This window comes from Ceratotherium simum, chromosome 1, assembly GCF_057802395.1.
Source record: "Ceratotherium simum simum isolate JZ-2026a chromosome 1, ASM5780239v1, whole genome shotgun sequence".
NCBI classification, from domain to species: domain Eukaryota; kingdom Metazoa; phylum Chordata; class Mammalia; order Perissodactyla; family Rhinocerotidae; genus Ceratotherium; species Ceratotherium simum.
In genome coordinates, this window is record NC_141900.1 from 24,657,212 (window position 1) to 24,682,201 (window position 24,990).

At 35.6% G+C, this 24,990-nt stretch overlaps 1 protein-coding gene across 2 annotated transcripts in view; it reads left to right on the forward strand.

The window, feature by feature from the left end:
- The first annotated feature begins 5,823 nt into the window (after positions 1 to 5,823).
- LOC147918160 (uncharacterized) overlaps positions 5,824 to 24,990 on the forward strand; it is a 74,521-nt gene continuing 55,354 nt past the window's right edge. For both annotated transcript variants that reach the window (XM_087443896.1, XM_087443842.1), the window contains exon 1: positions 5,824 to 5,939. In XM_087443896.1, the coding sequence (XP_087300022.1) occupies positions 5,869 to 5,939 (71 nt within the window). In that variant the 5' untranslated portion in view covers positions 5,824 to 5,868. The remainder of the gene's footprint in view (positions 5,940 to 24,990) is intronic.

A 24,990-nucleotide genomic window follows, 5' to 3' on the forward strand; every position in this document is an offset into this window, starting at 1 on the left:
ATAAATACACACATACACAAATCTGCATATACATACATACATATGTAGTATATATTATATCAATTTGACAGAGTAAAGGATAATCTATATGTTGTATGTTATAGTCATATTATAAATATTATATAATATATTATATAAATATTTTTAATCTTCCAAACTCTTTTCTAAAGCGTTATCATCCACATTCTTCATGTGTTTGAATTTCCATAGCTAATAATCTGTTCTTACCAACGTTAACTCTGAATGGATTTTTTCTCATCATCCGTGTCCTGTGATGAGGAAGGACTAAGCTTATAAAAATCCAAATTGCATGAAGGATTTTTTTCCTGGGTTAGAAAACATAAGGGAGAGAGAAAGCAACTCATATCTTATCCATTATGATCAACAGCCCATGCTAATGGCATTCATTAAGCTAAATGAGCAGGAAAATGAGGACTCAAGCTTTCTAATTGAGGCAGATTTATTTTTAGAATGAAATTCTCCCAAAATACATTTTCTTTTTTAAAACACCAAGTGTCATTTTAAGACATATAATTTAAACAACTGATCATGGATGGATGGGATATGCTTTAGTCTTTCTGGAAGTGTGAAATTATACAAGCACCCAAATCATCATTATCACTTTTATAGTTTTATTATGACTATTATTTATTACACAAGTGGATAAAATATAAAAAGGAAAGAAAAAAATGTTCATTAGAGTTAATGACTCGTCCTAGCAATTTTGATATTGAGTTAACTGTTTAAGTTCTCTTCTGCCCTCGATCCTCTCTTGAGTGAGAGCATCAGTCATGTCTAATAAATGCATATTCACAAAAGTAATAGCACCTTAGGATAGGATGCTTGGAAATAGATTTTACATATGCTGAGCTCTACTGGGCTTGCAGGAAAAAAAATATATATATACACATATATGAACACACACATATGTGCAGCTTATATGAAGCTTAACAACCCTAACACAGATAACATAAGTTCTAATGCGTTTTATACACAGATTCTACATATTGAAAGTACTTTTATTATAAATACTTATAACACTTGACGTCTAACTAAAAGATGAATGGACTTGTCATTAAAAGTTCTGAATTTAAATTATAGTTCTGCTAGTTACTACCTCTCTACTACGGGTGAGTCTCTAAAAAAAGGATAATCAATGTGAAATCAAATAATTTTCAAAATGTTGGTTGTGACTACAACAAAGTAACTTGTTTCAGACAAATCCCTTAACCAAAAATAATTTATAAAAGCTAGACAAAATATATAAAACAACTATTATGAAAGCATTGGAGAGAAACCAACTCAGGCAGAATTTGAGGATCTATAACCTTTGAAAGAATGGAAGCACATAAGACAAGTTCCACACTCACCCAGACTTCTCCTTGAAGACGTTTTCCAATTCACTGCACAATGGAGCAGAACCCAAGCAAAAAGTCACAGTCTCCCTGGGATGAAAGACAATGGTAGGAGGTTAAAGCTGCCAAATTGGATGGGACTTGAGAAGCAAAATCCTTTGAATGAGGGAACTACAATAGTGAGTAAAAAAAAATCTGCAGACAAATCTCCCTCAAGTTGTTGGTTGATTCCTAATCCTTGCATGTGAAAGATGAGACTCCAAAAAGAAAGAAAGAAAACTTAAATTGAAATTAAAGCCCAGGCATATATAGTAACTGGAAACAAAAAAACTGAGCAGAAATCTCATCAGCCACATAATCCAGGGGAGACAAAAGTTGAAAGTCAAGCCCTGGAATGTTGGAAGCATCTTCTCAAACACTTCAAATCTTCTGTTGAGACCCCAGGAAGGCCACACCCTAGGAGTAAAGCCACACCTTAGGTACAAGGAACATACTTTAGGAGTAAGGACTACAACCTAAAAGTAACAGCAAGACTGATATAAAATGGTTCTACAGTGCTTTAAATCAGCATTCAACAGATCAACACTGGGAGGAGTTGATACACTGCCTGTATCAAAGAAAATCTGTCAAAGAAAATCTAACCTTCTTTAAAGAAACATAACATATTTCAACATCATTATAAGTTTTTATCCAAAATGTCTGTCATCAAATCAAAAATAACCAGGCATGTCAAATACTCTTTACCCATATTCATCAATTTTTAACATTTTGTCCCATTTACTTCCTCATTTTTCTATATCTCATTTTTTCTGAACAGTTTGAAATGATGTTGCATACATCATGCTCTATTTACCACTTAATACTTTAATATGATTTCTGTAGAAACAAGGAGCTTCTCTTATATAATCGTATTAAAATAATGAAATTCATGAAATTTAACATTGGTATACTATTTTTTAATCTACATTTTACATTCCATTTTCTTCCATTGTCCCAATAATATAATATCCTTTCTAGCTATTTTTACTACTATAGGATCCTATCCAGGATTGCATATGCATTTACTTGACATATCTCTTAAATTAACTTTAATCTTGAGAGATTAAATCTAGAATATTTTTTTATTCTTTCTTTGTCTTCCAGGACATTGACTTTTTTGTTTTTAATAATTTAGGTCTGGTATTTTATTTGAATTTTCTTCATATTGGTTTTGCTGGTGTTTCCTCATGTTTAGATTGAGGTTATGCTAAAGGGGGCAGGAGATAGACAGGCAGGTAGATGATAGATAGATAGATAGATAGATAGATAGATAAATAGACAAATAGATAGCTGACAGATAGATAGATACTTCCAAAGGGATTTATTTTGCTTTTCTATATCCATACGAATTTATATTTTCCTTCCTCCACAGTGAGAAAAATGGATCCCACCAATATCAATATATACTCATTTGCTCAATATTATAGTATGTACAAAATAGTCACAATTGTTAAACCCATAAGAAATAAAAAACAGACCTATTTAGAAAAGCTCAAGATAAGTTTGGAGTTCCTTTTCTTCTTTACCCTGAGGACATATATGATAAAGAACTACTTACAGGGTTAATTGGATTAGTGTTTTTATTTTGTTTCATTTTATTTTGTTTTATTCTTTCCCTTGAGTAGAGTTTTTATTCCTTTCATTTATAGTGGGTTCATTTGTGTCTCTTTGCATTTAGTTTTAGTGTTTTATTTTTCCATTCTTTCTAAAATTTTATTTTAAATATAAAGAGCATTGATATGATTCCAAAATTTAAAACTGTAGAAAATGCTATACTCAGTGAAATGTTACTTTCTCTCATATTTTTCACTCCTTTCTCCTGCACATTTGTAGATAACCAATATCATTGTTCTTTTATATATCCTTGCTATGTTTCTTATTGCAAAATTAGCAAATACTTGGATGTTTTCTTATCTTCCCTTCTGTACTATATGGAAATATCATACTATAAATACTCTGGACTCTTGCTATTTGAATTTAAAAAACAACTTTACAATATACTCTGGAAATCACTCCATATCAAGTTATGGACTCCTGCATTCTTCTACATAGCTGCATAATATTCCATTATGTGTATGTGTCATAGCTAATTCAATCAATTTCTTGTTTGTGTATTTACATAGTTTTCAATAGTTTGCAATTACAAATAATGGTATCATGAATAATCTTGTGTATGTATATTTTTATGTGATTGAAACTGTATCTTCATGGTAAATTCATAGATGTGAAATGGCTGCGTCAAAGGACATATGCAAAGGTAGTTCTACTAAATATTGCCAAATTCCCTTCCAAAGGGGTTGTACCATTTTGCATTTCGCCTATTAATATATAAAAGTGTCTCCACAGCTTCATCAATAGAGGATATTGTCAAGTTTCTAAATTTTTGCCAAGTTAGTATGTGAGAAATGGTATCTAAATGTAGTTTTAATTTATGTAAGTTTTTAATATATGAAGTTAAATATATTTTCATATTTAAGGCTATCTTTATATCTTTTATGTGATGTTTGTTAATTTTTGCTTATTTTAAAAAAATTTTTAGAAATTCCTTAGTTAAAAACTTCTTTATATATTTGGGATATTACTCTTTATATGGAATATATGTTGCAAGTATTTTCTTCCAACTTGTCATCTATTTTTTAACTTTGCTTATAGTGTTTTCATCTTTCTTTTCGTTTAGGTTAGTTTGCCATGCCAAAAGTCATTTAAAATCGATTCTATATGGACCAATTTATCAATCGTTTTTTATTGCATCAGATTTTGAGTTCTACTTACAAAGCCTTTCTTCACATCAAGATATAGAAATAGAAGTATAATGATGTACACCTGAAATTTATACAATGTTATAAACCAATGTTACTGCAATAAACAAAAAATTTAAAAAAAAAAGGATATAGAAAATTTTACTCATGTTTTCTTCTGCTACTTGGATAAGTTCATGTTTTACATTTAGAGCTCTGATCCTTTTAGAGTTAATTCTTGTGTTTGGTGTGAGGAATACAATTAATCTTATATTATCCCAGATGGCAAACAAATTGTACCAGGGCCATTTAAATAGATCCTTTCTGCCTCAGGTATTTGGATGCCAACATCTTCGTACACTAAATGTCATCATACACTTGGTTTTATTTCTATATTTTCTGTCACATTTGATTGATCTTTTTGTCTCTTCATGTATTAGCACCAATTGTTCTGATTATAGTTTTTAGTGTATGTTATGATTTATTCTGGGTCTACTCATCCTCCCCACCCATGTTTTCATCCATAAAATATGTGGTGTTAACTTGTCTGGCTTTAGGAAAAAAAAAAACTTGATGGTGTTTCCATTGTCAGAGTCCAACAATACAATGAGTGTTTTCCAACAATGATCCAATTATAATAACCAATTACTTTTGTCTGAGAAATATCGCTATCTCATTTCTGCTTTCATTAATTGTTGAGAACATGTACTGATTTCCATTGGAGGCAATTCTTACACTTAACAAATAATAATTAAAATATTGAAAGCAAATATCAATAAAAAGGTAAAATACTTCATTTAAAACTGGAATTTGAAAACTGTAGAAGACAGATGTGAGTTCAGGGATCACAGTCTCCCTGTTTTCATAGTGTCTACTAATGGAGCATATTTAGCTCCTATTTGTACTTGCTAACAACCAGGAAAAGAAAAGCTTGTCGTAAGCCTATAATTTGTTTTTTTTAAATTGCTACTCACACTTGATATATTAATAATGTTTTTATTTCAAAGGAGATGTTCAAATTGCCATATTATTTTCTTAATTGATTTCATTGTAGTGGATGCTAGTTTTTATTTGAACCCAGTTCTAATAGCACTTGCACTGCAAGTTGCAGTATTTCTTTTAAGTGAGTAGGCTCCCAGCTTGGCAGGTTGTTAGGCTCAGGGCCTTACAATTGCTATAAGCCTCCAGCCTTTAGGTCTCTTGTCAGCTCTCTGAGGATTGCAGCTGGGTGGGGCTGGCCTCAGGCACGGGAGCATCTAATTGTTTCAGGCTTTGGAAGGTGGGGCAAACCCCCACGTGGGTCTTTGAGAAGCACAAATCTACTGCAGCTGACAAGCCCTGCCGCCCACAGGTCCACATACACTGTCAACATAGTCGTGCCCCATGCGCACGCGCCGACCTCCTGAAGTGGACCCAGTCTCTCCACGGTGGGAGCCCCACACACTCCACAACCACCCCACACTCTCCACCCGCTCCTTACATACACCCTGCCCCACTGAAGTGGGCCCAGTCGCCAGGCTGCAATGAATCCAGTCACCAATCTGTGCAGGCCCACAGGTTGCCTGAGGTCTTATTGTTGGGTGGGGACAGTCCTTAGGGTGGGCTGCCTGCCCTGGCTGAGCTGGATTAAATCGGTGCTCTAGTGGGTGGGGCTGACCTGGGCTAGCAGGCCCCAGGGAGAACTCCAATGGCGTCCTCCAGCGTGTGTGTCAGCATGCCCACACCAGACCATAACAATGGCCGCCGCCAATGTCCCAGTCCCTGGAGAGGTCTCACCTCTCACCGAGATGCACTCAGGGCCTATCAGGTGAGTCTCTTTTCACCAAAGCACTGTGCACCTTTCTTTCTGGTGATTTTAGGATGCTTTCTGAAACAGGTGAGTTTGTGCGTAGGCCCTTTAAGAGCCGGTTTTAATTTCTTTGTGAGTCAGCTTTTCTGGGGGTGCTCCCCAATGTTTTAGTAGCAGGCAAAGTCAGATATTATGCCACTCGTCTCGATTGTGCTGGGTCCACAAAATGCCCACAGCGGGGGCGCTCCCCGGCTCAGGGCCCGGCTCCTCCAGGGAGGACTGCGGACCTGTGGGCTGCTCCCCGGTGGCGGTGAGGGGCTGCGGCTTGTGAAGGCGGCGTTTTTTCTCTCCAGAAGGGACTTTCTGCCTCTTCCACCTCAATTAGGATTGTCCTTTGTTGCAGGAGTTCCTCTTATCCAGTTTTCAGTTCTCTCTCAGGGGTAATTTTTCCACGAATAGTTGTAAATTGGCTGTGTCTGCGGGAGGAGGTGAGTTCAGAGGCTGCGGACGCCGCCATCTTGACTTCTCTCCTCTTAGACATTTCTTGCACACTGAGGACAGGGAAGACTTGCCTGCAGTTTAAATACTCCGGAAAATAAACAATCACAAAGACAATGGTGTAATCATGTCCATGTCCACCTGCTTTGCCTGTGGAGGTCCCTGTCTGACTTTTAGTTCCCTCTGCAGCCTCAGGTCTTGCAATGTCCCTGTTTGCAGGGCTTCTTCAGCCCCTCCAACTGCACACACGCCTCTGTCATCTGTAAAATGTAGGAATTGTCCTTAATAAGTGCTTTCCAATCATTATGTATTTAGTATTGATTTTACGTTTGTACTCAAATTATTTACTACAGATTGTATTACATCTTGAACTATAATATTATTTAAAACCTTGAGAATGGGGGACATTTCTACATTTCCCATTGAACAAGCTATAAAGTCTGCCTTCTTTATCAAGTTACAAAAGGCAAAGCTATGTCCAGTTTACTTAAAGTTTTTGATACTATTATTGTGTCTTACATGTAGTCAGTTCTCAATAAATACATATTGACTGGTGAGGATGTAGAACAGCTATAATTCTTCATACATCGCTGCTAGGTGATTTCTTATAGAGTTAAGAATGAATAAGTCTATAATGAATGAAGGTTCACAGCTGCTTTATTTCTAATAGCTAAAATTTGGAAATAATCCGAATGTCATTCACCTGGGTGAATAGATAAACTGTGATGTATCCATACAGTATAATACTGCTCAGCAACAAAAATAAATAAACTTTTGATACACGCAACAACTTGAATGGATCTCAAGGGGATTGTGCTGACTGAAAAAAAAAAAAAAAACAATTCCAATCACATACTATAGGATTCCATTTCTATAACATTCTTGAAGTGACAAAGTTATAGGGATGGAGAACACATAAGTGGATATCAGGCCTTAGGATTGGGGAAAGGTATGATTATTAAGGGGTAGCTAAAACAAGGTAGTTTCTGCTGTTGGAACAGTCTTGTGTCCTGATTGTGGGCATGTTTAATCAATAAGTGTGATAAACTTTTGTAGAACTATATACCAAAAAAAAAAGGAGTATATGTAAAACCTGGTGAAATCAGAATAATGTCTGTATTTTAGTTAATAGTATTTTACTAATGTTAATTTCTTGTTGATGACTATGTATTATGGTTATGTATATATCATTTTTAAAAAAGGGTATTATCTTTGTGGAAACTCTCTGTGTTATTTTGACAACTTCTTGTGAAATTTAATCCATTTCAAAAGAAAAAGAAAAACATGTGTTGAGTGAGTGAGTGAACAGAGCAACAACCCTCATATTACCTGACTAGGGTATAGTCATGCAAATTGGACTCTTGTGGACTCTCTGGAATTACATGGTCTTATGTGCCTATATTTCTTCAGCTTATTTGAAGTACAATTATTTTATAACTAATTATTTCCATTTTCTTTGCCTATTAGGGAACTAGTCCCAGCTCTACACCAAACCAGTTGGGTTCTTTTCCCTTTCTTGTTAATAGGCAATCACTTTTTCATATCCAGCTTGTGACTGTTTACTTCAGCTCTGTTCTGATTCCTAGAAAAGCAATATACTTTCATGCTGGATTGGAGGTACTACCAACCTTCAGTTTGCATCTGTTCCCCCTATACCCACTAAAGAAAACTCAGCTAGATTTAAAGAGAATTTCGTTAATATACTTTACCCTGTTTTGAACTCATGGCATCATGCTCAGCTTGGAGTTGACTCTCTGTTTTTTTATCATTCCACACTATGTTACTTCAAAAATTTTTATTTTTCAATAAGGCCTTCTTTCTGAAGGCTCAGAAACTCCAAAATCTAACAGTATCATTTAGGACATCTTAAACCCACTATTTCTATAATAAATTATATTTGAGGGGCTGGCCTGGTGGCGCAAGCGGTTAAGTCCGCGCATTCCCCTGTGGCTGCCCAGGGTTCGCTGGTTCAGATCCCGGGCACGCACCAATGCACTGCTTGGCAAGCCATGCTGTGGCAGTGTCCATATAAAGTGGAGGGAGATGGGCATGGATGTTAGCCCAGGGCCAGTCTTCCTCAGCAAAAAAAGAGGAGGATTGGCAGATGTTAGCACAGGGATGATCTCCTCACAAAAAAAAATAAAAAAAAATTATAATTTGATACTGCTGGTTTTGGAAGGAACAGGTAACAAGGCAAAAGTTCACAGGTTTAATGAGAAAGAGAAAGTCATTTTTCTTTTGTTTTTGTTTTGTTTTACTACATGTAAGGTTGCAAGTTCTAGTGTAGAAAAGTCTCTAAAATTGTTTCCTAAAATCTGACACAAACGTTTGACAGATGTGTTCCTAATATCAAATCATTTTACCCGACCTGAATTAGGGCCAATAAATTAATAGCATTTCAATTTGAATGGAATTTTTTATTGTTTCTTTTGAGAAAATGTCCTATAATGTCCTATTTTACTATAATTTTAGTTTTATCTCCTGTGAAGTGACACTTACACAGTGTTATCATTTCTGAGTTCTGCTTCATTTCTCTGAATGAGCAATTCTGTGAAGGAAATCAAGGGATATTTTCTATGACCTTTGTTCATTCATTTATTTACTCACTTCAGCAGTTACCGAGGGCCTGTTATATGTCCTCTGGTCTCATAGGCACCGAGAATACAACGGGGAATGAGGTGAATGAAGTCTTCTTTCTCATGATGTTTGCATTCTGGTGTTTACCTGTTTTGTTTCTAGCTAGACTGGAGTTTTGCATTTTAATCTTACTTTTCTTATGTATTATCAAAAGTTTCTCATGGCTGGCCTGGTGGCGCAAGCGGTTAAGTGCGCACGCTCCACTGCAGTGGCCCGGGGTTCGCAGGTTCGGATCCCGGGCACGCACGAATGAACCGCTTGGCAGGCCATGCTGTGGCGGCATCCCATATAAAGTGGAGGAAGATGGGCATGGATGTTAGCCCAAGGCCAGTCTTCCTCAGCAAAAAAAAGAGTATTGGCAGATGTTAGCTCAAGGACGATCTTCCTCACAAAAAAAAAAAAAAAAAAGATATATTTAAAGGCCGGCCCAGTGGCGCAAGCAGTTAAGTGCGTGCGCTCTGCTGCAGCGCCCTGGGTTCGCCGGTTCGGATCCTGGGCACGCACCGACACACTGCTTGTCGAGCCATGCTGTGGCGGCGTCCCATATAAAGTGGAGGAAGATGGGCACAGATGTTAGCTAAGGACCAATCTTCCTCAGCAAAAAGAGGAGGATTGGCATCAGATGTTAACTCAGGGCTGATCTTCCTCACAAAAAAAAAAGAAAGTTTCTCATATTCAAAGGCATATTCTTCATGCTTGGAACTTAAAGATCTCTGGGGAAGGAACTTGCCTTGTATATGAATGTGCTTTCTTCAGCACTAGGGACTTGGCACTATGTCTTATCATTGAAATGCTAGCAAGGTAGACTAATTTTCCAAGAGAACAAAGATCCTTAAAATAGATCTTTATAGTTAAAAATAATTAGGAAGGTACAGTTACTAAGTACATATGATTTTGTATCTAAGCAGGTGGTTAAGACTGGAAATATATTCTTTTAAAAATGAAAGTACTAAAATAAGCCACCAAGATGATTAATATTAGACTATAGCTTGTGTGCCTATACATAAACATTTATCCCATACATATTCTTGTTGCTATATTTTAAACATGCATCTCTGTGACTACTATGCTGTTTAGGGGTCAAAGTTAACCATTTAAGACAGAATTTTGTGCTTTAATTAAGTTTATAATGAGCATCTCTCTTTATATTTTCTTATTTCATATTTTGGTCTAGTACTCCACTTAGTCTGTTGAATAGCTGAAGGTTGGAAAGTCATTTTAAAATATCTATCTCTGTACTGGAGCACAGAAAGCCTTGCAGTGAAGCTCAAAATTGGTCACAGAATAGGAATTATCCTTTAATCCCCCAGAGAAGGTTGAGTGACATTGATAGAACATCGTGGGGACACTTGCATTGCTAATGCTTCCTTGCCGCTTTGAACTTTACAGAATAAAATGTTTTAACTTTCCATAGCTCTCATGTTTAAGCCTAATTGAAAAAATTTCAGAGGGATCAAAAAATTAATTCATCACCTGTGCTCTAGGGTGCTATCTAAAACTCCCTGTGAACGACAGGAGCGCTTTATGGTGTGCTCTTAAAGTAATTCTGGACTCTATCCTGCTGTAGGCAAGTCATCTTCCTACATTGCCAAGTGACATCAGAACAAGATGCCAGAGCAGATCCACATTTCCCTGGTTTCTTCTCTCCAACATCAAATGCATGGGTTTAGTTAGAGGACATCTGGGATTCTTTTGACTCATACAAAAATCTCCACCAGAACATTCCTGAAAAAATGATCATCCAGCAGTTCCTGGAGAAATTCACTCATTATGAGTTTAGAAATGAAATGCAACTTATTCCATTTATAATAGTGCTTCTAACTGTTAACAGAAGTTTTCTTTATATTTTGACAAAAGTCAACTCTAGCTCTTATCTCATTGTCTTTATTTGTTCATATTGTTATTTAACTTCTGAAACAACTCCCAATAAATGTATGTTCTCTTACACATTAAAGCTTTTCAAATATTTGGATATAATTGTTATGACCTTCTAAATATTTTGTTCTCTGGGTGGTACAGACTGCATGTTTGTGTTCCCCCCAAAATTCATATGTTGAAACCCTAACCCCCAATGGGGTAGTATTAGGAGGTGGGGCCTTTGGGAGGGGATTAAGGTTGGATGAGGTTATGAGGATGGAGCCCCCATGATGGAATTAGCATCTTTATAAGAAGATAAAAAGACTAGAGCTTGATCTCTTGGCCATGTGAGGATATAGCAAGAAGGCTGCTGTCTACAAGCCAGGAGGAAGTTCTTCACCAGCCACTGGATCTGCTGGCATCTTGATCTTGGACTTCCCAGCCTCTAGAACTGTGAGAAATAATGTTTGTTGTGTAAGCCACTCAGTCTGATATTCTTGTTATAGCAGCCTGAACTAACACACTGGGATAGGGGATAAGAGTGTGGGCTCTGGTGATAGACAACCTAGGTATGAATTCTGCCTCCAGAGTTATTAGTTATGTGATCTTGGGCAAGGAATTCTATGCACTTCAATTTTCTCATATATAAGATGGGCTATAACATCTACATAAATGGATTGTCATCGGTTTAATTTAATTCACATACATACACAAGTACATGTAAATATATATCTCTATAGTCTTAAAAAGTATATGATGTACTGCATACTCAATAATTGTTATTTTTATTGATAGTTTGATTAATCTATAAACATTAACATCTATTAATCTAGAAATGTCTATTAATTCATAAAATCCTCCTATATGTTTTATTAGCCTCATGATATTGACTCATGCTATATTTGTGGTTACCTGTATGAAGTTAGAGACCAAACAAACTCTTGTTTCATTTGTGTTAAGTTTGAGATTCTGAATTCATGACTTTGTATTTATTTCTTTTAAAATGAATCTTGTTATTTTTAACCTAGTATTCTAGCCTTTTAATGTCTTTTTCAATCTGATTCTATATTTTAGCCAGTTCTACATTTTTTGTCTGCTTCATATTTAATAAACAGACTAGGTATGTCTTCTCATTCTTCTAGGCAGACATCAGCCGACTCGTCCTAAAGGAGAGAGATGGTAAATAGTTTTAGGTTCTATGGGTCGTACAGTGTCTATGGCAACTTCTCACATCTGCTGCTGTAGAGCAGAAGCAGCCTTAGACTGTGTGTAAATGTGTGAGCATGTCTGAATTACAATCAAATCTTGTTTACAAAAACAGATCAGGAGCCAAATCTGGCCTCCGGGGTCATAGTTCACCGACACCTGTTCTGGAGTCCTCCTTGCACCACAGTGACCCTGTGGAAAGTTCTGCCAAAGGAGGCCTTTCAGCTGACTCCAGTATCCACCACTTAATTTGCAAAGATCTAGCCACACTTAGTTAAGTTGTTTGTAGTCAGAGATTAAATTCTGACTTCTCAAGCAGAGGAAGTAACAAATAGAAAAGCTTATTTCTTGCCAATTAGGAAATGTAACTGAGCCAGAAATAGCTTAAGAGAGTTGTTTTAAATTTAGTGTGGAAAAATCACATAGAAAATTAAAAAATCAGAGTGATGAGGGTAAACTACGCTGCTGTTTCTAATTTGCGTTTAGAACTGCCTGTTGGATTTAAAAACACTTATATGTCTATGACATGTGTTCCGAGAAAGAGAAGGAAGCAGATTTTCCCTTGGGGTATAAACATGTCTTTTGGTGCTCATTTATTCCTTAGTTTCTACATAGTAAAAGGAAATCTTACTAGATCTTAAACAAGGTTATTGAGAAGATTAATATTTGTTAAATGCCCTAATCCACAAGTTGTAAACCACCCAAAGTCTATAAATCACCCTTTATTTTCCTTCTAGTATATTCCTATCTGTCACTGCAATGTTGTCTTAAAATACATATTAGAAAAATGTGTTGCTTATTGTTTTTTGACTTGTAATAAGGAAAAATGAGCAATGTTGACCATCTTAACCAGCATTCCAAATTCTATGTGAGTCTACAAAACAAATATTTTATGTTCCAGGAAATTTTATCTTCACATCTCTGTAAGAGTGCATTGCAAATTTTATTAGGAGTGTAAAAAGTACTTCTGCTTTCTTTTTCAGATTTTGTATTTGTCTCTTTAACCCAAACTATGTATTAAGGTTTAAAAGTGCCTCTGGCAACATATTCATGAAGTACAAAAAGAATTTACTTCTTATTTACAGCTATATGACTAAATGATTTTTTCCTCTATTTTCTAATGATCCAGTTGTAATTATAATATAACTTTTAAAATATCCTGTGGCCCCCGAAAGCTATCCATATCCTAATCCCTGGAACCTGCGAATGTTACCTTATATGTCCAAAAAAGGACTTTACGAATGTGATTAAATTAAGGAATTTGAGATGAGGAGGTTATCCTGGATTATCTGGATGGGTCCTAAATGCAGTCCCTAAATATATCCTTATAAGGGGGGGGCGCAGAAGGAGACTTCACTATACATATCTAAGAGGAAAAGGCAATGTAACTGCAGAGGCTGGGATGTGACCACAACCAAGAAATGCTGGCAGCCACCAGAAGTTGGAAGAGGTGAGGAATGAATTATCCCTTAGAGCCTCCAGAGGGAGCTCAGACCTGTTGATACACTCATTTTGGCCCGATGATATTGATATCAGATTTCTGGCCTCCAGAAGTGTTAGAGAGAATATATTTTTGTTGTTTTAAGCCACCAAATTCATGGTAATTTGTTACAGCAGTCACAGGAAACTAATACAAGAGCTACTGAGTTTTTATTTAGTATTCAACACTGTATAATTACTGTTGATGGCATGAAAGAAATCTGAAAACATGTTTACTATTTTTGAGTTGTTTGCAATCTTGTGGAATATACAAGGATATTATTGGGCAAAGTAATCTTTCATGGGCCCTTATTATATAATATATTCTTGTTGAGTATTTCAAGGATTCAAGGTTCTGATCACTCTTTACACAGGCCATTTCTCAGGGTTTGTTCACAGTGAGCAACTTAAAAGATGAGGTAACATCTCTCTCCAAGACAAAAGGCAGGAAGGCTATAAAAGAGGTGGATTCCCCAAGAGGAGTGTTCCTCAGCCTCAATGCCAACCCACTGCAGGTAGCAGCCACCCGAGACCCTCTGCATCACCCCTGTGGAACTTGCAGGTCAGGAGGAACTGACACAAGCACAGTCCTCATTATGTCTTCTATGCTGTTAGCAATAAAATCCTTTGTCTCTGACCCAGAAATCTCATGTTTTTTGATAGCATCCATTAGTAACAGGCTGACCTAGTGATAAAGTGTCTTGGGGTTCTCCAAGACCACTCCCATATTTGGAGATTTGCTAGAATGACTCACAGGACTGAGCATGCAGTTGTACTCATGGCTAAGGGGTTTATTGCAGTGAAAGCACATGCAGCAGTATCAGCAAGGGAAAGAGACACAGAGGTTGGAGAATTCCATACACATGCTTCCTCATGCCCTCTCTCTCCTATGAAGGAGCATATATGAGCATGTTCCTTACCCAGCAATAAAAATGCAGCAGTATATGCAACGGTTCTGCCCAGGGAAGCCCAGTAGAGACTCAGTACCTAAATTTTATGTTGGGGCTGGTCATTTAGGCACACTCTGCCTACCATGTACTTAAATTCCAGACTCTCAGCAGGAAAACTGGTGTGCACTGTAAATCATGATGTTTTTATTGTTGATGCAAATAATCCATAATCAATCTATAAATCAAAATTTGGGGTGAGTTTATTATGAACCAGATCTGAGGCCTATAGCCCAGGGAAGGAAGCACGGCAAGGAAGTGGGGTGTACACAGTGGTTATATACTGTCTTGGAACAAAGAGTATTCATCACGTATAACAGGAATATCCCTTTTACAACAATCACAAGGTGCTTTGCTAGCACAGCAGGTCAGTGGTCACAAGGTGACCACAGCAGGTCGGTAATTAATCCTTAGTTTCCAGGAAGAGATACTTATCCTTAAAGAAATGCCGATATAGGGGGAAGCCACATCCCTATCTTTAAAGATATCATTCTTGTGTTTGAGACATTGTAAACGTTTAAAGCAGATGTACAATGCATGATCAACAGGCCACATCAGGCCTATTTGGAAAAACAAGGTCAGGCTAAATTAGTTTTAAGCCAAATGGCTTCCTCATATACTCCAATATATTCTATGGTTTTTCATTTATTAGGCGCAGTGAGCCACTCTTACCAGTGAGGAGATGGGTCAAGTGCCAAATTCCCAGATGCCGGCCAAGGGCCAAATTCGCAAGCAGGGTCTTCTAAAGATGGCTACCTCTGGCCTGTTATATTAATTCATTTCTGCATAGGCAGTTAAATTAAATCTTAGACTCTGAGAGGTTTATCCATGAAACAAATAATGATACATAACAACATATGCTAAACTTACAATCAATGCACAAATTACTACTGCCAAAGGCATACAAATAAGAGAGATACAAATGTGATTGGAGAATATATTTTGTGAAGCATCTGGAATTTGAGCTGGACTTTGAAAGACAGAAAAAGAGGTAGGAGTATAAAAGCTGTATTTCTTTTTATTTGATGTAACACCAAAAAAAATCAATTTTGAAATAAAATTATGTTAATTCTATAATGAGATTTAGCCAAAGAAAATATTTCCATTGAGAAAAAGGACTTGTTGTCCCACATTGATCACAAATGAGATGAAACCAAAGTCATAACGACTCAGAGAGTAGTGGCATTTTTCCAAGGCAGAGGAAGACACTGTTTTGGAAGGTATAATCTCTTATATGAAAACATGTGCAGTAAGTAAGGAATTGGATAACTAATAAAAATCACAATGGTTTTATTCCACTTTTTTTTTTTTTGCTGAGGATGATTCACCCTGAGCTAACATCTGTTGCCAATCTTCCTCTTTTTGTATGTGAGCTGTCACCACAGCATGGCCACTGACAGATGAGTGGTGGAGGTCCATGCCTGGGAACTGAACCCAGGCCACTGAAGCAGAGCACACTGAACTTAACCACTAGGCCACCAGGGCTGGCTCTTATTCCACTTGTTGGGTAAAGTGTTGAAAATAGGCTATATAAACTATCAACTTGTAGAAAGGAAAATAAAAGTTTCTATTTAAATTCCATGTGAGATACTAAAACACTAAAGTCAGAAAAATATGTCATTAAGCTCAAGTATATCTTAACTTCCTCTCACTGGTGGGGACTGGAACCACTTCGTATACACTAGTTATAATTTTTCATGGAGTTTTAGAAGTATCTGTGCAACAAAAATATATGGGTGGCAAAGCTACTATTGTTGTTATTATTATTGCAGTCATTTTAGTATTTGGTTTACGTCACATCTATTGGTCCAGACATTTTTTTCAATATACATTTTATAATATTCATGATATGCCAAGCTATGTGCTAAGAAATTAAGCCCAAAGTAAAAATACAACCTCCTCCTTCAAGGGGCTCTCACTAACAAAGGCTAATGTAACACAGCATGACAGGTACTATTCTAAAAGTGGGATTCAAGAACTTAGAGAACACGTTAGCACATCTGGGAAAATACACCTTCAAGTGCACAAGTACAAAATGGCATATGTACATTCACTGGAAAGGTTTAACCTCAAGTTCTATTCTTCTGTACCGATTTGCCTAGTGAGACCCTCACTAGCAGAGTATTAATAGCTTAAAAATGTTTATTGCAATTGACGCAATAATACATCATCTAGTATCGGATCTGAAGAATAAAAAATGAGACACGCATACAAAGACATATGCATTGGAACATTTATAAAGCACTGTTTACTATTATGAAAGCAATATATCTGCAGCCATTTGTTTTCATTATGCTCCATAAAAATATTTACTAACATTATGTTTTTAATATACTGGTAAATTAAAAAGCAGATTATAATACAAGAGACACACCATCATTCCACTTCATAAAAATAAGGCATATTTATTTATAAAGATTAAATAAAGTTTATATTCTTTGTGCATAAAAATGAATGGAAATATATACCTCAGAATGGTAATAGAGATTACCTCTGTGAGGTTTTTGTGACTTTCATTTTCTTATTTGTGATTTTTTTCTTTTTAATTTTATATAATACCCAATATTTTTTTGTAACCAGAAAATAAATATGAAGCTCTAAAATTAAAGACAAATTGTCTAAGGAGCAAAAGAGATAGTGTCATCTATATATCATTAGTAGAGGTCATAGAGCAAACACAGATAAAGAAATAATAAAATATTGTACTAGACAATGGAGGAGAACAAGAATAAATTAAATGTGTTAAATATGCTGTCTATCATGGAAAAGAGGAAAAATGTATTTAAAAATGTAAATTTTTAGTGTATCGTGTTGGTTAGAAACCAGTATGGAATAATTTTAATGTTTTATTTTTTGCAATTTTCTCAATCTTTTAATAGAAAATAGTTTTTAAAATATTCAGACACATACATAGTAATTTTATGATAAATCTTGTAGGTATTTAATAACATAACAAATGTGAAAATTCTTTGAATAGTACAACCTATTGGAGGTGCATTAATAGTCGTTAAAATTACCTAAAGTTGTCACTTTGATCACGCATGTTTTTTATGTCTCCAATGAAAACATATAAATATTTTTGCATTAAATAAATTCTTTGAAGAGCAGCAAAACTAATAGGAATAATTGAAACAAATGTCTGTATAGCAAAGATTTTCATGCTGCTCATCATTGTTCTAGGACAAAGGGACTCCTCTGGACATAAAAGGGATTGGGAAATTCCTTCCTTGCAGTCATCTCCCTACTAGCTTGAGCTATAATTGTTAGGTTTGAATATATTTAAAACATTGTGCTTTCATGTTTAAAAAAAGTTTTTAAAAATGTTCTGTGTTGTATCTGGTTTGAAAGAAAATTGTCACTATTTCATCATGAATGCACATGTTTGAATAGTACCTGTATATTGCAAATGCTGTACTAGATATTGCAACTATAAAGAGGACAGAAACACATTCTGTATCTTCAAGTGGCTCACAATTTTTGCAGGGGATATACACCTCAACATATTTATAATTAGAAGAAAATATGACAAGTGAATTGATAGCAATATTCACAGAATATTATGGGAACAAGCAGGAAGACAGGTGCAGACTGGGGGTGGAAATGACTGAGGGGAAGTTGTATACAAGTGGCCAGATGCTGGAATTAAGATCTAATGTAGATTTGGGAATCATAAGTAAATTGGTATTAGTTAAAATCAGGATGGTGCTTAAGATCAATAATGGATGATTTTAGAATGAGAAGAGCAGAGAACGAGCATTATGAGGGACAACAACTTATAAGTGATGAGTAGAGCAAGAGGATGGAACAAAAGAGAAAGTGAAAGAAGGTTTGGTGAGATAAGAGAAAAACACAGAGTGAGGTGTCACATAAGACAAGGTATTAAGAGTTTTGAGTAGTGTCTACAGTGTCAAATCAGTAGAATTCTCAATAACAGACTAACACAGTGTCCAAGGGGATGTTATTGATAACTCAGGAGAACGTTGAAGATGGAACCAGTTCAATGAGAAATAAGTGGGAAGTGTGAAAGAGGAGACAAGCAAATGAAGGCAACTCAAGTTTGCATGAGAATGGAGGAGAGAGAGAGGATGGTTAGAGAATGCAAAGGATCAAAGCAGAATTGTCCTGCTTAGTCCTATTTGAGCACGTTTAATGACTCAGGGAGAGGAGAAAACAATATATGAGTGAGAGGATGATGGGTGAGAGGAGATGGGGTCAAGAGAATTTATAAATAAGCTGGCTTGAAATGGAGGATGTAGTTAATGTAGATGGGTTTGCAGATGTGTCTGGAGTAGGGTGAAGTTAGGAATGAGGGACCCAATGCCTGCCTGGCAGGAGTGAATGGGACCCAAGGATACCAGTGAAAGCAGCATTCAGAGAGCCTATCATGAGCCCTTGCTAGTTAAGCAAGAACAAGAGGTAAAGAGGGATTGATAGCAGGGGGAAATGAAATGATTTAAGGAACTGGATATCCCTGTAGCTCCTAATAACTTTCTCTTCCACAGTCATTCTGAAGAAACATTTTATACTCCTGGTATTTATATTTTCTCCTCTTGGTGAACAGTTATGATTACACATCTTCCAAGATAGACATTGAATCTTTTAAAAATATTTATAATTCTTATATTAAAAAAGTAAATCTCACTGTGTTCAATTTCTTCATGTAAAATAAAATCCCCACTTTGGAGTTACCTATTTTTTTGCACTAAAATTTAGCAGTTTTTTTTTCCTGTGAGCCATTAAGCCTTCATTTCCAACCTTTTTTTCTTATGTTAATCATATCAAATATTCTTTTTTAATAAGTGCAATACACTGGTCTTTTCCTTGAATTATTATGAAAGTCTCACACTTGTCTCTGAGCTTTTATAGTCTGTAATCCACATGGCAACCACAGAAATTTTATTTGCAGGTAAGATCAAGTTTTTTCTCTGATCATGCCTCCCAGTGGCTTCTCATCTCACAAAGAATCAGATTCACATGGACTATTAGGACCAATGTGATCTAAGTCCTGTTACTGCTCTTCAGCTCGCTGCCTTCTGCTCTCTAGCCATCGCTCTATCTCCAGCAGCACTGGCACTGTGGAACATTCCAGGAGCTCTCCCTCTCGCCTCACCATTCCTTTGACTTACCCCACATGTCTGAATCCAAGAGTCTGCTCAATGATTCCTGATCAGGAAGGCCCTCTTGACCAAGCTTTCTGAAAGAGTAACACCTCTCTTGCTGTCTTCATAAGAATTTACCAATCACTCTAATGAATTACCCTACAATTTGTCTCTTCTAAGAAACAACATATTATATATTTGTTTAGAATGTAACCTTGGTAGCTTAATGAGAGCAAGAGTTTTGTGCTTGTTTATGGCTTTACCCCTAGTGCCTGGAAGAATGACTGGCACATGGTAGGCATTCATATATATGAATGAATGAATGAATGAGTGTGATCGAAATTAATCTTTCAAAATGCCCTTTGACTTCCTTCTTTGATAAACTTCTTTTGACACTTCTCTTTCTTTTTCTTCCATTTTTCATTAGTCTTTACATTATAGTCCCTTTGCTTTCCTATTTCTTGTGGAACTTGCATTCATCTATATTTGATTCTCATTTTCTTTGAACTCTGCTTCCTTAATGTCCCTAAATGTTGAATTCATGATTCCTCTTACCTCTTCCACAGAGATCTCAACTTGTTCTGAGCAAAGTTGCCCATTTTTATTTCTCGGCATTCAACAAATATATTAAATACCTGCTTAGGTGCCCTCGCCTTGCCAGCTATGCTTAAGTATTCAGTGGTAAACAATTGTCAGTCTTATAGGGAACTTTTAACACCCAACGGCATCTTGAAGTGTTTCTTTGATTAAAATGATAGATATTTTGTCATGAACATCAGTGCATGATGAATAGCATATTAATTAACTTGTGAGCATAAAATGAGATGTCATTTGCCATGAATTGTTGATAGTATTGCATTCATTTTCCATGGTTTTGTTTTACCTAGTTTATTCACAGCTAGTATGCCAACTTTTCTGCAAATGATTAAAATATAATTTAAATAATTTATCTCAGACTGCTGAAAAATTATTTTGAGTTAATGCTACTTTTCCCTTGATTAACTTTTGTTAAAAATATTTGTACATTGTTTATTGAAATCTATGGATTTTATTTGGTAGTTTGTTACAGAACTTTGAAATGATACAACGTACTTGAAAAGGCTCTGGAAACATGAAAGAAAAAGTAAAAGAGCAGGTGATACTTAAAATATCATGACTTACCCCAAGTCTTTAAAATCCCAGGGCTGATTACAGTGATTATATTCTAAAAACATTTAAAATCATAGTAGAGGACATCAGTCAAATGAGATTTTATATAAAGGTGTATCACTTAAATTTAAACGCCCTATCAGGGATTAAAACCCCTAAGAGATAACATCTTTATTGTCAATAACACTTCTTCATTTAAATAGTCACAATCCTTTTGATTTATAGAGTGTTTTCATAGGTCCAGCAATTGTACTATACTATATTTCTAATGAATGGGTTGTTTTGTGAAAATAATTTTGTTTTTCTATTTCTTTCTGGTCTTGAACTTTTAGAAATGAAAATGGGGTCAATGACATTGCTTTTTGGAGGTGACAGAAGAATGCTTAGCAGATATTACTTATTATTGTTTTGGTTGGAAAGAGTTTGCTGTTTTTAATTTGACATTTAATCACTGAAGAAGCATAAACATAACTTCCTTCATTTAAAATATATTTTCTTTTCTAAAGTAAAATTAAACTGGATACCATTTTATACATTACCCTGTTTTCTTCCCAAAGGTTCTACTATATAAAGACAGCTCTTGTAGAATAGATTTACCTTTTACATAAACTTTATTGGAATTTTGAGTTTCTATAAAAGTGACAGCCAGACTGCTCATTTTGTTAGTGTATCACCTTCATGGTAAACCAGCACACTCAGATTTAACTGTAAATTGGCTAAATTAATTCACAAAAATAAAGATATTGTCAAGTAAATGTTAGAAATTAACTAACGAGTGCTGAACACATCCATATCCTCACTTCATCTCCTCTCCTCCCATTTTTATACTGGTAACAGGACACACTCAAGTACCTTAAAAGGAAAATTTTTGTTTTCTTTTATTCATTTCTTTATGTGTCCTATATCTATCTTTTTCTAGGTGGATGAGAAATATCCCTGTTACTCTTTCTTAATTTTTCAGACAGACAATAGATAAAGGTAGGAAGAAATATTCACTGAGAACATTTAATAAAATTGTAAACACTAGGGTTTTGCATCTGAAGCACATTTTATTAGTAAATGCTTGAAAATAAAATATTGACTAATGAATCAGAAAAATTATCTAATATAATTTGGTAAACATTATTTTTACCAGCCATTTCACTCCTCTAAAATATTAAAAAGAGAAATTCAAGATTATGATATCTGGAGCTGGCTATGCACAAGGAGTCCACTCTTACTGATGATAGTTCAGCTAAATTCTCTACTTAGTCTTAATACACCTCCTGTCCTTTATCCTCTTATGTGTGTCTGTTCATTGTTAAACAGTTGTCAGCAAACTTGTTCTACGTATTTATAAATAGATTTCTATTTGGATGATATCTCCAGATAAGGCTCATGTGTAATTACATATCACTGTGTTCCTTTTTATAGTATATACTTTTTTAGTTTATAGAGTTTCAAAATTATAAGCATGATGGTATATAGAAGTGGTTAACTTTTCTTGGTAAATTTAGGAATCTAGATTGTTTTGAGGCATTCAACCAAATGTTAAATAGCAGGCTTGTAGCAGTATATAATCAGATTATAAGAAGAATCATAAAATAAATGCACTTAGAACTGAGTGAGCTCTAACTAGAAATATTGACTCACATATGAAGTTGAGAGTGATTTGTTTTTGTTTTTGTTTTGTTTTGTTTTGTTTGGTGAGGAAGATCAGCCTTGAGCTAACATCTGTGCCCATTTTCCTCTATTTTGTATGCGGGACACCGCCACAGCATGGCTTGATGAGCGGTGCATAGGTCCCTGCCCAGGATCCGAACCTGCAAACCCCGGGCCACCGAAGCAGAGCTCAGGAACTTACGCCACCAGGCCGGCCCCCTAGGAATGATTTTTTATCACAACTGCGGCTGGACTTCTTGTCTCCTTTCCTGTTCTTCCTTTCACTATTGCTCTCTCCCTCTTTTTCTTTCTCCTCTCCTTATAAATAGACATTTTGTAATTATCCAAAAATGGATTTATTTATAAGAAGGTAAGAGTAAAAAGAGAGAAAAGAACCTGTCCAAGGATAGGATGGAGTGTGAGGATTAAGAGATAGTGTGATAATGGGGAAAGGGCAATTCTCTAGGTCCTCAAAATTTTACAAGGTGTGTACTCAAGGCAAGGTATTTAACTTTTCTCAATCTCATTTCTCTTAATTATAAAATTGTGAAAATCTTTTCCTAGAAGGGTCACTGTGCCTTCCTTCCCTACATCCCTACCTAGTGGAAACTTCCTTGGCCAAATCCTCATCCGAGGGTGTAGAAGAAATTTTTTTGTGTCACATGAGTCTATTTCCATCACTCTGGCCATGGCTAGTTGAACTATGTGTGGGAAAACTATCTAAGAATAGTCAATTCTAAACCAATCAACGACCTCGTTTGGAGCAGGAACAAATATTTTCTCACTGAAATTCAAACCAAAGAATACCAAGTGGCCCATCCAGTTAGCTGGTAGTTTAGTAACTAAAAGGTTCTAATAAGGAATGGCATGGAGGAGAGCCACAGTAAACTAAAGTCATGTGCACACCAAAATTATGAGAGAATAAATAATAGGAGATTACAGTTAGCCATCTGAAAGTGGGGAAGAAAAAGGAAGAAATTTGTACTGGAGCAGTAAAAAAAAAAAAAAGTTTCATAAATCCCTGTTGCTAAGTCTATGAAGTTTCCTTGAAGATAGAACTATTCTCAAGCTCTAATGAAAATGAGGTCTATTCCTACTACATTCCAGTTCTTGGAATTCCATGAAATATAATATTCACTCTGCAGTCACTTCTCCTCCACACACCACTATTTTTCCAAAATAACTTACATGAATTAAAATTATCTTCCATGTTACTTTACCTCTGATAGGCCCCAGTTCAAGACCTTAATTAGGGGTTTGTCTGTCTAAAATCAACTATGTTTATAAGTTGATGAAAATAACTTTTAACTGTTCTTAAAATACAAAACTGCTGCTTTCTGTTAAGTGATAGTTTCACTTCTCCAAGTAGGATGTATTTTAGTCATTGGCATTGTCTTTTCATAGAATTGAAAGTATGGCTATTAATTCATCCATCCATTTAGCCAATATTTATTGAGGACTTATTAAGTCCCAAGCAATTCCCAGAATTAGAAATGCAATAGTGAACAGACAGACAAGGTCTCGCTGTGAAGGAATTTGCATTATAATTGAACAGAACAGATTTAGATGGTGTCCTTGATTTGAACATCAAGATGAACTATGTAAAGTGAAGTAGACCCTTTACTTTTGAATGTTGCCTTTGGGATATTCTTTAATTTCTTGAACCATGAATATGGGCCAGCTCTTTTTTATTCTCAGCTCCAAAAGCACTAGCCTGGTTCAAACCCAGTAGGCATCACCAACATGACTCAGAAGGAAAGGATATTGAAAGATCATCAAAATCTTTAATTTACCTCATTGTTATCTAATTAGGTAGTATAGAATTGGTAATTTTTAAGACAGTATTATTCTAATGCTTGTTAAATACGTCTGTGAACAATTCCCAAAAATAATATGCATGCCTTTGGTCATAAGTATTTCCAGTGCTTGAGTAAGCATTATCAGGTGGATTTTATCATCAGAAAATTTTTGAAAAACTTTCAAAATATAAATGTTAAGCAACACAAGACAAACCAGAAAAAAAATGAATAGAAAATAGAAAAAAATATACAAATTGTGATTTAATTTCCCTACTGCTTTCTGAATAGGGCATGATTTTATTTATGGGACACTGTATATACTAGGTTTAATCCTGCACTAGTCTTCAAAATTAAAATATAGGTGTTCATAATAGTCAAATGCATAATTTATTCAAATTAATATGATGAAGGGTGGTTGGAAAATAAAATGTTAGAAAAGCAACACAAAGGATCTAAGGATGGTTTTAAAAAACTGAGGTTGAAAAAGGATTTATAATAGCTCTTAAGTTTATGAAGTAATATTATTAAAGAAATGATTGAATAGCTCTACTGAGTTCCTAATCATCAAATAAGAGAAAACATATCTAAGTTAAACCTGGTATTACTTCAAATTCATATATGCTTGAAGGCTTTAAAACTCTGAAAGAATTCCCAGAGTTTTAGGGTCAGGAGGGGTAAGCAAACACACAGCACTGAGCACTTAACCCTTGACCAGCCTCATCTGTTCATCGTGAGATAACAGTGTGCAAATTCCAAA